Source organism: Schistocerca serialis, chromosome 7, assembly GCF_023864345.2.
Source record: "Schistocerca serialis cubense isolate TAMUIC-IGC-003099 chromosome 7, iqSchSeri2.2, whole genome shotgun sequence".
Classification (NCBI taxonomy): Eukaryota; Metazoa; Arthropoda; class Insecta; order Orthoptera; family Acrididae; genus Schistocerca; species Schistocerca serialis.
Window position 1 is genome coordinate 327438013 of NC_064644.1, and position 14868 is coordinate 327452880.

The 14868-nt window shown below is 39.0% G+C and overlaps 1 protein-coding gene across 1 annotated transcript in view; it reads left to right on the top strand.

The window, feature by feature from the left end:
• LOC126412473 (DNA topoisomerase 3-beta-1) overlaps positions 1–14868 on the top strand; it is a 127817-nt gene that overhangs the window by 55767 nt on the left and 57182 nt on the right. The window contains exons 6-7 of the mRNA XM_050082085.1: positions 3091–3209; positions 9516–9716. Of these exons, the coding sequence (XP_049938042.1) occupies positions 3091–3209; positions 9516–9716 (320 nt within the window). The remainder of the gene's footprint in view (positions 1–3090; positions 3210–9515; positions 9717–14868) is intronic.

Genomic DNA, 14868 nt, shown 5'->3' on the forward strand with positions numbered 1-14868 from the left:
TAATCGCTTGGTAGTGGAAAGGCATCAGGACCACATGAGATACCTATAAGATTCTATAAAGATTATCTTAAAGAACTTGCTCCCCTTCTAGCAGTAATTTATCGTAGATTGCTTGAGCAACGGAAGGTACCTAACAACTGGAAAAAGTGCAGGTCATTCCTGTTTTTAAGAAAGGCCGTAAGATAAGACCCACACAATTATAGAACTATATCATTGACGTTAGTCTGTTGTAGAATTATGGAACATGTTTTATGCTCAAGAATTATGAGGTTTTTGAGAATGAACATTTCCTCCATAAAAAGAAAAATGAATTCCACAAACAGAGATCCTGCAAAACTCAGCTCGTTCTGTTCCTCCATGAGATCCACAGCACAGTGGACGAAAAAAATACAATCTTATAGAGTGTCGGAGCAGACCTGCGATTGGATTCAAGACTTTCTTGCAGATAGAACTCAAGACATCACTCTTAAGGAAACAAAATTGACAGGTGGAAAGGTAATATCTGGAGTACCACTGGGAAGTGTGATAGGACCGTTGCTATTTACAATATATATAAATGATCTAGTAGAAAGTGTCAGATGCTCTTTAAGGCTTAGTTGTCTGTATCAAAGTAGCAATGCTAGAAGATGGTAAGAATTTGCAGAATAACCTGCTGCAGAGAATTGATGAATGGTGCGGACTCTGGCAGTTGACCCTGAACATAAATAAATATGACATATTTCACATACATAGGAAAAGAAATCCACTACTGTATACCTGCACTATTGATGACAAACAGCTGGAGACAGCATCTGCCCTAAAATATCTAGGCGTAACTATCCAGAGCAACCTTAAGTGGAATGACCAAATAAAACAGATAGTGGGAAAAGCAGACACAAGACTTAGATTCATCGGAAGAATCTTAAGAAAATGTAACTCATTCACGTAAGAATTGGATATAAGGTACTTGTTCGCCTGATTCTTGAGTATTGTTCATATATCTTGGATCCCTATCAGATAGGAGATAGAGAAGATCCAACGAAGAGCGGCACGTTTCGTCACGGGATCATTTAGCTGATGAGAGAACATTATGAAGATGCTAACAAACTCTACTGGCAGATCCACAAAAGAAGTGTTGTGCATCACGGAGAGATTTGCTGTTGAAATTTTGGGACAGCACTTTTCAGGAGGAGTCGGGCAACAAATTTCTTCCCTCCACATACATCTCGCATATTGACCGCGAGGAGAAAATTTGAGAGATTAGAGCTAATACAGAGGCTTACCGACAATCATTCTTCCCACGTACTATTCATGAGTGGAATAGGGTTGGGGGGATCAGATAGTGGTACCAAAAGTACCCTCCGCCATACACGATTAGATGGCTTGCAGAGTATGATGTAGGTGTAGATTTAATGTTAGTTTGTGTGCACTGCAGTTTGGCACTTTGCACGAGGTGTGCTGGGGATGGAAAACAGAAAAATCCTATATATTTGCTTCCAGTAGCCCTGGTGTGATGTGCTATTTTTTTGCTGTGGGGGTATAAGTAGTCTTTACTAATTGCAAATTGGCAGCAACATGCTCGATCAGTGTTTCAAAGCACTTGGGAGCTAATACACATTCATTTCAAAGAACTAATGAATATTTACTGTGATGTCACCGCCAGACACCACACTTGCTAGGTGGTAGCCTTTAAATCGGCCCCAATCCATTAGTATACGTCGGACCCGCGTGTCGCCACTATCAGTGATTGCAGACCGAGCGCCACCACACGGCAGGTCTAGAGAGACTTCCTAGCACTCGCCCCAGTTGTACAACCGACTTTGCTAGCGATGGTTCACTGACAAAATACTCTCTCATTTGCCAAGACGATAGTTAGCATAGCCTTCAGCTACGTCATTTGCTACGACCTAGCAAGGCGCCATTATCAGTTGCTATTGATCTTGTTAATCATGTACCGTCAGACCGATGTTCACCATTAATGGATTAAAGTTAAGTATTCCACCAGCTAGGTCCGTTTTTTCTAAAGTCTAATTTCCTTGTCCTGTTCCAGACCTCACGCCAGCCTGCATGAGCTAAAATGCATGCCTTTTGGCTTCCTCTAATATGCCTGGGTTGGCTCTCCTGCCAATCCACAACATTTACAAAAAATAGATTATAACAAGATACAACCTCTTCTTCCTAAGTGTTCCAAGTGATTCCTATGGGTGAGATCAGGAAAAACTGCTCAGCCTTAAAAAAACGGGGCATGTGTTTTCCTATGTGGTAGCAGTTTTTAATTTAGACTGTGTAATGGATTGGAGTAAGCCTTTTTTCCCCATCTCTTTGCTGTAGCAGTCTAATAATAAATTTTGTGTCCTTTCGTGCTGCTGCTGCAAATTATACACCTCCTTTTATGTTTTGGCTTTGGAAAGTGAATCTGATGAACCGTATCATGGACCATTCGTTTTTAAATCAAATGGAGCATGGCAAAATACTCTTGACTTAATGCAATTAACTAACAGTGGGTGATGCAGCTTTATTGCAGTGGTGCATTCGATAGCTGGCAGTGACAGCACCCAGAGAAAAGTGAATGTCTTTGGCGATGTATCTGGTTATAAATATGTAACTAGTCACTTTTTTAGTTTTTTGATACGATTTATTCTACCATAAACATGATGGTGAGCCTGCAGTGCCTTGAAAACACGTTTATGATAGAATAAATTGTTACCTGACAAAAAAGAGTGAAACAGATGTTGCAAACAAATGAGTTCTGTGTTGTATTGAAAGAGATTATGCTGTATGTTCTGATGTAACAGTCTTTTTGAGTTTACAGATGATGCAGTTGCTTTGATGTTTTGCTGTGCTATTCATTGAAGTAATGTTAATAATTGCTAAGTATGTGAATGGGTACCCAAGAAGTCATTGCTTCTGTATTTGTAGTGATTCCAAGATGTTGTTCTGCTATCAGTAACAGCAATTGTATTCTGGGTTCTCATCAGAGGAGGACAGTTTGAAAATGTTCGGTTTACAGTTGGTGTGTTGTGCAATATGTCTGGCACAACATTTTGCTATGAGCTTGAATGCAAAAAATATTTATTTTATTATTTAAATTAACTTGCTATGTTTTTATAGGTTATAGTAAAAGGAGCAGATGGACGGGAATATACTTTGGACTGGGAGAGAGTTCGATGCTTTGAGAGGGAGATAGCTAACATTTTCCTGTCACAAGTCAAAGAGTTTAAGGAAGCCCTGTAAGTTTTTAATTACATGTGGTCTAATAAGATTCATAGTTTAATTATTTGTAGGCTACTTATTTAGATATCTTAAATTCTCATCCTTGATACCTTTTTAAACTTATCTGCTTTTCTGGACTATGAGTTTGAATAACTCTGGTGAGATTCTATTTCCAAAAATTTTGGAAATTCACTACTTTTTGTATAGTATTAACATGACACTTCAAGTTCTTTATAAGCAGTGACAGAGAATAATAAGTTTGTCTGAACGGCCATTTTTCAGCAGCCATAGTAGTATTCATTCAATTAATTACATATTTCTGCATATCTCATCACATGGTAACATAATCCTTCATACTCTGATGAGTAGCTTCACTGTCTGCGGTGTTATGGTGTACTGACCTCCCATTATAACTAAGTTTTTGAATGCGAGCAGGTCAAGTACTCTCTACTGACATGTTGTCCATTCTTATCTGATGATAGAAGTATAATACTCTTTCCTGGTCTCTTTGCGGACAGAGGGTGACAAGTTTAGTAGTGAATTTGTTGCTGTAAACATTGGTACTATGTGTGTTGGAACTTTAATAACAACAACAATTATTTACAATGTACAAAAAATAAATATGTGTTTCAAAGTTTTATTGTCCTTCAAAGTAGTTACCAATGTTGTGTACCCATTGTCAGTGATGTGGAAGTCATAAGATACCCTTAGCAGTGCTAGTTGTATTGATGGTTTGACTGGAGCTGTCAGTTGCCCGACAAGTCTCTGCACCACCTCTGAAGCAAATGCCATAAAGTGCTTCCTTCAACTTAGGAATCAAGTTCAAGTAACAAGGGCCTAAGTTTGGGGAATGTGGTGGGTGCTACAGCACTTTCTAGCCCCATTTCATACAAATCAGTCACAACTTCCACTATATGCGCCCGAACATTGTCGGGCAAAATGATAGGCGAGTCCAGCAGAAAGTATCACCACTTTTTTTTCTCTAAGTTGTTCATTTTTAGAATACAGCCTGCAACTAGCTTAGAGAAAGAAGTGGTGACATTTTGTACAGGACCCATCCATCATTTTGCGGGACCATTCACTTGTGCTACTACCATCCTTACATGCTCATTCCATTTCAGACTGCTTTGCTTTGTTGACGTCTGAGTAATCGACATGACAGTACCCTATCAATGCTGTAATCAAACATTATGTTTTTCCTGCTCATTTGCATTAACTTATGTTTTAGGACTACTCCATAGTCAAATAATTAATGCCCCCTTGCAGTCCAACTACTCGCAGACAAGATTTCAGATCTGACCACTGGTCTGGGATAGGCACCACTAACTGTTTAGTATGTTGCCTCCAACTGTTTACTAGCAACTCCCACCAGTAATTACCTCACCAACAAAGAAGGAAAATAGTTGAAAGTCAACACATTGAAAAGTCTCATAGAAATGCAGCACTCAAAGTTCCATGGAAACAAATGGGGTTTTTAACCGCATCCGGAGTGAGAGCAAGTTCCCATCACAATGACGAGAAAGCATGATTAACCCAGTACATAAACCGGGTAAGCACCCCCTAGAGATGGACATTTATTACCAAATTAGTCCCACCCGTGTTCTCTGTAAGTTGCTTGAACACATGGTCAGCAGCCAACTGTGATGGCTCCGTGAGTCCGGGGTTTTCTGGCACCATCCCAGGGTAGTTTTCGCCAAGGCTGTTCCACTACTGATAATCTGATTTAGCTGGAACATGCCATCCGAACAGCTTTTGTCTGATGTCAATGCTTTATAGCTAGCTGTCTTCTTTGACATGCAAGGCTCATTGACACCACATGGCAACGCCATATCCTCACTACCTGACACGAGTGAGGTTTCTGGGATCTGCTTCCAATTTGTATCCAGAACTTCATGTCTCATTGTATTTTCCAGGTTCAAGTTGGTGCCTGCCACAGTTCTCCTGATATCCAAGAGAATGACGTCTCGCAGGGCTCTGTGCTGAGTGTCCTCCTCTTTCTAGTAATCATCAATGGTCCACAGCAGCTGTGGTGTTTTCAGTATCATCTTCGTTTTATGCTAAAGACTTTTGCCTCTACTATTGCTCCTCTAGTGTGGGTGTTGCAGAACATCGACAGCAAGGCACCATACGGAAGGTGCAGGCACAGTTCGTCACCCATGGCTTTCCGTATTCAGCTGCTAAGACTTGTGTCTTGCACTTCAGTTGATGTTGTACCATTTGCCCTCAACCAGAACTTTACATTGATGACCAGCTACTCAATGTGGCGGAGACTTGGTGCTCTTTAGGATTGGTTTTCGATGCTTGGTTGATGTGGATTCCCCATGTTTGCCTGTTGAAATGAAAGTGCTGGTTGCACCTAAATACACTTTGTTGCCTGAGTAACACGAGCTGGGATGCAGATTGCACTACTGTTCTTCAACTTTCCAACACCTTGATACAATCCCGTCTTGATTATGGGAGTCTGGCATGTGGTTTATCATTGCCCTCAGCATTGTAGATACTCGATCCAACACACCACTGCAGTGTTCGCTTTTGATAGGATCCTTTCAGACTAGCCCTGTGAACAGATTACTCACAGGGTGGGGTCCCTCCATTGCAGATCAGGCACCAACAACAACTTGTCAGTTAAGCTACACACATTTGCAGCTCTCCCAAGCATCCAAACTACAGTCTCCTCTTTCCAAACATGGAAATCCATATCCCACAACAGTGGCTCAGACCAAGGATTACAAACTCAATCCATGATGGTTCCTTCTCTCTTAGCTCCAGTTGTTTCCTCTACAGCCTCTCCTATGGGTCCACTCACACCTTATTGGTGCATCTCCTGGCAAAAACTTGATCTTGAATTTACCCTGTGCCTGAAAGATCCCGTTCATCCTGAGGCTCTCCCCACCATTTTTTCTCCATCCTCGGCACATCCCAGAGTACAGAAGTAGTATGTACGATGGCTCAGTAGGTCACGTAGGCTGTGCTTATACTCAAGTGGGACATAGAGAACTGCAGTCCTTGCCAGTGCAGATTGCTGTATTGTTTTCACTGTGACATTGTTAGCCATCTCTCATGCTCTTGAGCATATTCTTTCCTGCACGGGTGAGTCCTTTCTCATCTGCAGCAGCTCAATGAGCAGTGTGCAAGCTCTTGACCAGTGTTACACTTGTCGTCCTGTGGAAATGGCTGTCCAGGATTCCCTGTATGCCATTGAACAATGTGGACATTCAGTGACCTTTGTCTGGAGCCTAGGCCACGTTAGTATCATGGGGAGTGAACCTGCTGATAGCCTGGCCAAGTAAGTCAACTCTTGATATTGCTATTATGGAAACAGCCGTCTCATTGATATTATGTCATCAGGTTTTAGGGATCTAGATATGGAATGGCTCACTCTGGCTTCATCAAACAACCACAGACGATACAGGAGACTACAAATCTGCGGAGGTCTTCCATGCAGTCCTCCCACAAGGACTCTCCTGCATTGTGAGAACCCACCCCACTGTCATTCTGGTTCCTGTTTGACAGTGGTCAACATTTTACTGAACTGTCCCAACCTCGCCGCCCTGCCTTGGACTCGTAATTTCCCTGACTTGCTACCCCTTGTGTTAGGAGACGATGCCTCAGTGGCGAACTTCGTTAACGTTTTATTCGTGAGGGGCCTTTTACCACCTTTCGAGGGCTTCCAGCATCTCCCTAGGTGGGGCATCTCACCTGCCTTTCTCCCTACTTTTCCATTTTTGCTTTTTTGTCCCTTATCTAGCCTTCATTGACCTTTGGCAGACCTTGGGATTTTCTTCCTCTGGGTTTTGCATGGTAGATCATCTCTGCTGTACAGTCATGTAGACCTGTCTGTTCAAGGACAAAGGGAATGGTTACCTAGTAGTTTGGTCTTTTTACTCATCCAACCAACCAACCAAACAAACAAAAGGGAATTGTTTTCTGTTAAAACCTCGACATGTGCCTCGTTCACTAAAGCATCACCATGCACGTAGCTACTTGGCTACACTACTTATTTTAGTGTCTGTACCTATGGAGCAACTGCACATTCACAAAATGGCAATACTCGCTTAAAAAATTGGAATGGTTGAATTCAAAATCGATGACTGCACATGAAGTAGCACTTTCAGAATCTCTCAGTTTCCACTCTGCAAAAAATAACTTGGTTGGTCACAAAGGAGCACCTTCTTCTGACTTTTGAGATATGGAAACCCCACCTCTGCCCCAGAGGGCACTTCTGCACTCCGCAATGATTGCAGGTCAACTCCTCGATTTCATAATCTCCAGACTGCACTATAAAATTATTTAACCATGAGGCATTTTTAGCCAATTATAATTGACAGCAGAATGTAGGCATTCTCATTGGCCACTTCCGTCTACCACTAATAAGGCTTCTGTGAGGTGCTGCTACTTGTCAGGACTGTTACAACTTTCTCTGTAATAGGTATCAGAAAGTGCTGGTCCTCATGGGAAATCACATATCTGTAAGCCAGCCTTGTTAAGTTCCACCCACAACACATTTAGGAGATTATGGAAAGACTGGACTACCATCTACATATAGGGGGGGGGGGGGGGAAATAATAATAATAATCCCTTCCCCCAGAAGCCAGGAACTGGCCAAGGAGACTGAATAGTGAACACATAGTGCCGAGGAAAAGATATGTTACATCTATACTGATGTAGGTTCTATGTTGTTTTGCTAAATAACGGAAAGCTGAGGTCTTGATGGTTCTTTGTACAAGGGCACAGCTAATTTCTTTCTCCGTCTTATACAACATGAGTTAATGACTCATCGGTAATTATCTTCATGCCAAACCTTATGTACTCATAGTAAAATGCTTCGTATTATAAGAGGCAGTTGAGTGAGAACTGCACATCCACCATAGTGGGACCATGGAATGGTTCCACTCAAAAGTAATCTTCATACAAATTAAGACATTTATTCCACTGAGAGATGAGGCGACCAGTTTCTGTTTCATAGAACATGGTCAGTTGCTGACAGATCCACAACCGCACCCACTTCTGCACTTCCTCACCTGATTGAAACCAATGTCCTTGCATGGTTTTCTTCAGGTTGCCAAAGATGTGAAAATCACCTGTTGAAGGATCTGGGCTGTATGGAGGTTTTTGCAGTGTTTCCCAACCAAATTGCTGAAGCAAAGCCTTTGTCTGATTGGTTGTGTGGGGGTGGGTGTCATCTTGCAACACGATGATTCTTTTGGACAGCATTCCTGGGTGTTTCGACATTATGGCACATTGCAATGTCTGCAAAGTATTTTTAAAGCACTGCACATTTATTGTGGTGCCATGCTAGAAGAATGTGTAGAGTGATTTTCATTTGACTGCCCCTCATAACAAACTTTCAGGTATGATTGGCCAGCTTCAAATGATTATAAAATATAATACATAGTTGTATGATTAATTTATGTAATAGATGATATTGGCTGAAACATCCAAACCAGTAATATCAATGTAAACTTGTATGCTGTGGGCTTCCGCCTGAAAACTATATGTACCATTTTCTTTTTTCTTTTCTTTTTTTCTTTTCTGAGACAACTTGAGTAAATACAAACTGACTGGAAAACTTAAAGTTTCGATTATTTCTGAACTCAGACAATTGCAAGATTCTGCAAGTTAGAAGTCAGGAAGCACAGATAATATTGATATGTTACTACTACTCAAGTGACAGTAGATACTTCTTTTGCAGAAATGGAAAACAAATCTGGGATGGAATAACAACAATATGAATAAGGACAGATTGTCACTCACCACATAACGCAGTCATTGAGTAGTTGATGACCACATATAAAAGTACACTTTTGTGCGTTTCTGCCGTTCAACACCACCTCTCTAATTCATATTGTAGTAAAGGAAAATAAATGAGACAAGGAAGTTTAGGAGAAAGAGTAATTATGGCAAATAAATGACAATATGTGTTTTTCACTGTTAATTGAGGTGTTTATAGATATGTCAGTTACGTACATTGATTATATTGTATTCATGTCTACTGTGTGTAACACCATTTAAGAAACTGTTTGGTCTTTCAGTGAGTCAGTATTTCTTCTTATTTCATTATTGCAAGAAATTTAATATAAAAAACTGAGAAGGTACACAGTATTTGAAAATGCTTTCACCACTTTTTTCATGTTTTACCACATTAACTGTAAAATGAATGATACTACTGTATTTCCAGAAAAATTGTTTACAATTCTTGTAATAGATTATATTCATTAATATAGGTAAATTATTTGTTTTGTCCAAGTTAGATGTAGAAACTGCCCCAGATTCTTGTTTGTAGGAGCAGTGTTTTACGATATGAATTTTGTGATTCATTCTAGAGTAACAAGTATCACAAAGAAGGAGAAGGTTAAGGCTCGACCACAGGCACTCAACACTGTGGAACTTATGAGAGTAGCTAGCTCTGGGCTTGGTCTTGGGCCTCATCATGCTATGCAGATTGCTGAGAAATTATACACTCAAGGGTACATAAGTTATCCTCGAACAGAGACTACACAGTACCCAGAGAATTTTGACCTTGTGTAAGTATATGTATATGGTAAGGGCAACCAGTTTAAGGTTTATGACACCAGAATACTTACTTCAGTTCCCTTTACAAAAACTATGTGCAATATTTATTTTAGGAAAATTGAGCAGGATTAAGCAGTAACGGTGCATTGGTTTACAGAGATACAATTTTCATTTTTAGCAATGGACAGTATACCATCTTGAACTTGCATATCCCTTTGTTTGAAGCTGAAAAGAGTCACAGTCATGTAGAATTATCTAAATCATAATGCTTTCACTATTTTATTTATTTATTTCTTCTGGGAACGCTATTGAAAGTTTGATTTTGCATTTTATGTTGACATTATACTCAGCACGACTTTTTATAGTGTAAATAGTCATTTTATAATTATGTAGTAATTCTGAAATGCATATGTTAACTGTAGATTTGCTTGACAATGGTTACATATCTGAAATTGCAATAGTGCATCCAGAAGAAATTAAATAGCAGTTAAATTGTGAAAGCCTTATCAGGAGGAATGCTGAGCTTGAGGTTGGAGGGAGAGGTGAGATGGTGAGATAGTCCATAGTCAGAACTGGTAAAGAAGACACGCCATCAGGTATCAGATCCAGGAGAAAACAAGATTGAAAATACATATTTTGACAGATGATAAAATTTTTGAGGTGAGTGACTTGTTGCTGTGTTCGCCTCCAAAATGTTCGAGCGACTATCTATACAGTCTCAGAGTCTGTATGGTATTGCTTAGATAGTGATGCATATCACATCTGTTGTGTGCAGGAATTGAAGCCATTAGATAAAAGAAGCGTCTAGTGTACTGAACATGATTTTGATCATTTGTTGACATCCATGGACTCACAGAACTATACATTACTTTCTTCACTGTAGTGGGCATGTGAATAGTCAAAACAAGAATGTGATCAACTGAAAATCCATGTGTCTTTTGTGATAATGCCTTGCATCATCAGCAAATTGGAATGTTGTGTGCCATACTGCACTGTTGGATAGTGTGCCATATTTTCTTTGATACTACTGTGAACAGTGTTGTGAAACAAGATAACATTATGCAGTTTTTCATTTCTTGAGGTAGATGAAAATCATTGTTGGCTGCAGCAAGATTGTGTAACTTGTCAAATATCTACTGAAACGACTCATTTCATGTGTGAATTTTTTGGATTATTAAATCATCTCTGAAGGATTATGGCCACCAAATTCTCCTGATTTAGCGTCTCCAGACTTGTTCCTGTGGGGCTGTCTGAAAGGGAATGTCTATAAAAACATGCTGCACACACTGGCTCAAGTAAAGATTAACATAATGGAGATTAATAACTTAAGGGTAATGTGTTGTGTGGAGTGACCTCAAAAATGTGGTAAAATTAGTTTTTGCCTGTGTTACCAAGCTGGGAAATTATTTTGATAATCCTAGTAGCGCGCCCACACACACACACACACAAACACACACACACACACACACACACACACACACACACACACACACACACCTCCCTCCCTCACTCTCTCTCTCTCTCTCTCTCTCTCTCTCTTTCTTTCTCACTTCATTATTATTTGATGGTGAGAGAGGTGCAGCAAAAGTAAATAATTGGGAGCAGAGTGAAAGCATGGAAACGTAAGTCAAGATGAGGAAAAGTATCAGTATCAGTGAGTGTGCTACAGCTCATAATGGCAAACACATTGATTCAAATGGTAAAATGAGTACAGGGGACAAGTCAGATGTGAGTTCTGTGAGAGTCAACAAGGAGGAGATAAATAATTAAAGGTAAAATGTAAAGACTCACTTATGGAAACTAAATGCCCAAACAGTTGGACTGAATGCAGAAGGGAGAGTCTCTATTCAAGTTCTATTCCAGTGAGATAGGCAGAAGGAAAATCGGAACTTGGAAGTGATTCATTAACCCTCAAACAGGCACACCTATTTATAAAGTACGCCAACCACAAATAAAATTATTTTGCACCATATCATTGTTGTTTCACAATTGCGAACCCATACCTATTCCTTCATTACTACTTTCAGCTAATACAGTGGTAAATTGTGTTGTCCTGCTCACAAGTGAGCAGCAGTAATATAAAATAAACAGTGAGTTGGGCAAGAAAAAACTTATGGTTTCTGCATGAAATTATTAGCTAGGAGCACACTCCCACAATGAGGCAATTGTCTATAAGATAATTAGTAGTCGAATAAGTGGCTGGCTAGGATCTGATGCAACTGCACTTTTTAATGCTTCAGGTCGGTCATTAGTGTGGGGTAACACCTGTCTGTGGCAACAGGGTGATATAATGAAAATTTACTTTATTATTCCTTATTTAAACAGGGCTTTAGCTCACATGATCTAAGCTTAGTTTATTGTTGTTTCATTAAACTGTGATTTTGCTCATATATGTTTACCTTTGTAACATAAAGACAGTAATTCCTTACATGTGTACAAAGTACACCACACACACACACACACACACACACACACACGTTATGAAAGATGGCACGCCTGCTAGAGGGTTAAGACTCTACACAGGTTACATTGTCTTTTATTGCGTGGTGTCACATCATGAGAACTTGTATGAAATTCCAGAATATTTACACCAAATTGATACTCAGGGCAATCAAAAGCATCAAATCAATGTCATTGCCTAAATGCAATATATTTTAGTGCTTATCATCAGTTAGAAATACTGTGTGGAATTTAAGTACAGTAACAATTGTAAATGATTAGAGTCAGTGATATATCTCAAAAACCTAGGTGTCACTGTTTGTAGTGATACATGGTGTGGTGTGTAGAAGAGAGGAAGTTTGCTGACTTGCTGGGTGTTAACACAGGCAGCATAGGACATGCAGCAAAAACAAGATTGTGCCTCCCTCCCCTTTTTCTTAATTAATACCCCTGGCAGTACTGATAGTGTTTGAGCAAAAATTCAACAAAATTTAATCAAACTGTTAAATAAAAGTGAAATCTGGTGAACAATGTTAAATAAAAACAAAGAAGCTTGATCACCCACCAATGAAATTAGTAAAAATATCCATTGCATTTAATTTTTGAATAACTAAAACATTTTCTAAAATTTGACTGTTCCAGAATGAACCAAATAATACTCTCACTTGTAGTAGAATAATCAGTAATACTCACCCACAAGCAGAAAAGTTGTTCCAGTGTTCTGGTATACAATAACATAACAGTTTTTATGTGTAAACATACTTTACTCACACACCACTGTCAGATGTAAAGCTTGCCCCCTGTATAAGTGGTCTAGTACTGAAAGTCTACCTACTCTGCTCCGACTGGTCAGAGTTGACTGGCTTAATGGTGAACACTTTAAATGCTCACATTTTACTACCACTTTGAATAAAATACTGTATAATGTACTGCAGTGTGTCTCCAAATCTACAGAAAAAAGAGCAGTTGTATAAACAGTAGTATTATCAATTTACATGTAATAAATCATAACAGCAAAATTAAAGAAAATGCTTCGTATTACTTCAAGAATTAAGAATATGCTATGCATGTAAGTGCTAAAAGAATGTAACGCAAACAGATACTACTTGCATTTACATTTTGCTGTGAAAAGTTTTACACAGTGAATTCAATTTTATTGCAGTTCTTGGAAAAATTATTTATACACTTTTGTTGTTATGTTATATGAAGTGGTTAACAACAATGAGGAATGGTGATTAATTATTGCACACTGATGGCCCGCAAACATATTCCAGTAACTGTGAGCCTTGTTAAACAATGCCAATGCAGCCTTCATCTTGAAAGTGATAGATTGAAGCTCCAGTAAAAAGAACTCACCATTTACATGTCGTTTTAAGCACTGGTGGTCAGCAATGCAGAGCAAATGCAGTCTGTCTTGAAAGATGTAATGTTTGCCAACATCACTGCATGTAATAAACACTTGTGACTATTGCTGGAACGGTGTAGCTTTTGCATATGGTGCACAGTTCACAGTATGTGCTCAGTATTAAAATCAGTTCACTTGCTAGACCTCTGCTTTTAGTCACTGCTTTCACATTGCTCTACAGTTCATTAGTTCACAAAAAGAGTCCCTTGAAAACAGTCTCATTAATAGACATATCTCTTTGCACTATTCCAATATCACAGTCTTTATAATATTGCTTAGAAAATTAATCCAATGTATGTTCATTTAAATGCACCTTGCCCATTATTTTTACAGTCCACAATACACTGGAAAACAGTCTGTATGACCATGGCTACAAATTCACCAGCTATGCACATACTGAATAAGGCAGTACAGTTGTTGGTACACTGAACTCTCATTCCGGAGGATAACAGTTGAAATCTGCATTGACTATCCTAAATCGCTTCAGGCAAATGATGAGATGGTTCCTTTGCAAGTACACACCCAATTTTGTTCCATATTCCTGGAAAAGTCTGAGCTTGCACTGAGTTTCTTAATTACCTTCATGTCGATGGTATGTTATATCCAAATTTTCCTTCCTTCTATGCCATCCACCAGCCACAACCATCTTTCCGTAACTGGCATTGCTTTGAAACCTGCTACTCATCTATACATATTTAAACTCTCATTCTTGCAGAATGTTATGATTTAAATATTATTAAATATTTTCAGTTTTGACATATACAGATTATTTTAAGATTAACAAAAAGCATTAAATAAAAAAGAGCAAAAACAGCAAAATAAAATCGATTAAGTCTGTGACAGTCACAGAGGATACACGAGGTGCCATCCATTTTGTATAAACAAATATTAGTGCGTGAATCAAATGAACTATGAGCAGCTGCGTTATTTGAAACTCAACACGATAGGGTTTAACGAAAGATTGCTTGTTCAGATCTCCTTGACCTAGATGTCCTAAACTTAATAAAAACAGACATTCATAGTTGACACAATGTTAAGTAGATGCCAGTTACACCATAATAAGTGAATGCTGTATTATAATGAGTTTCTTACCTACAGCATACTCCTAAAAATTAAGTTGCTCAAAGAGATATGAACATTATCTCAAATATAAATTATTGCTATTCTGTTATAAACACACCTCAGAAATTTAGTAAAGGGTATCAGGTACCCTTGTGGAATCAATACAAATGCTGTGAAGGTAGATGGCAACTATTTTTGGGAACAACAAAATACAAATGCTCAGGCAGGCTGAATTTTTCGAACAAGAAAAGTTAAAC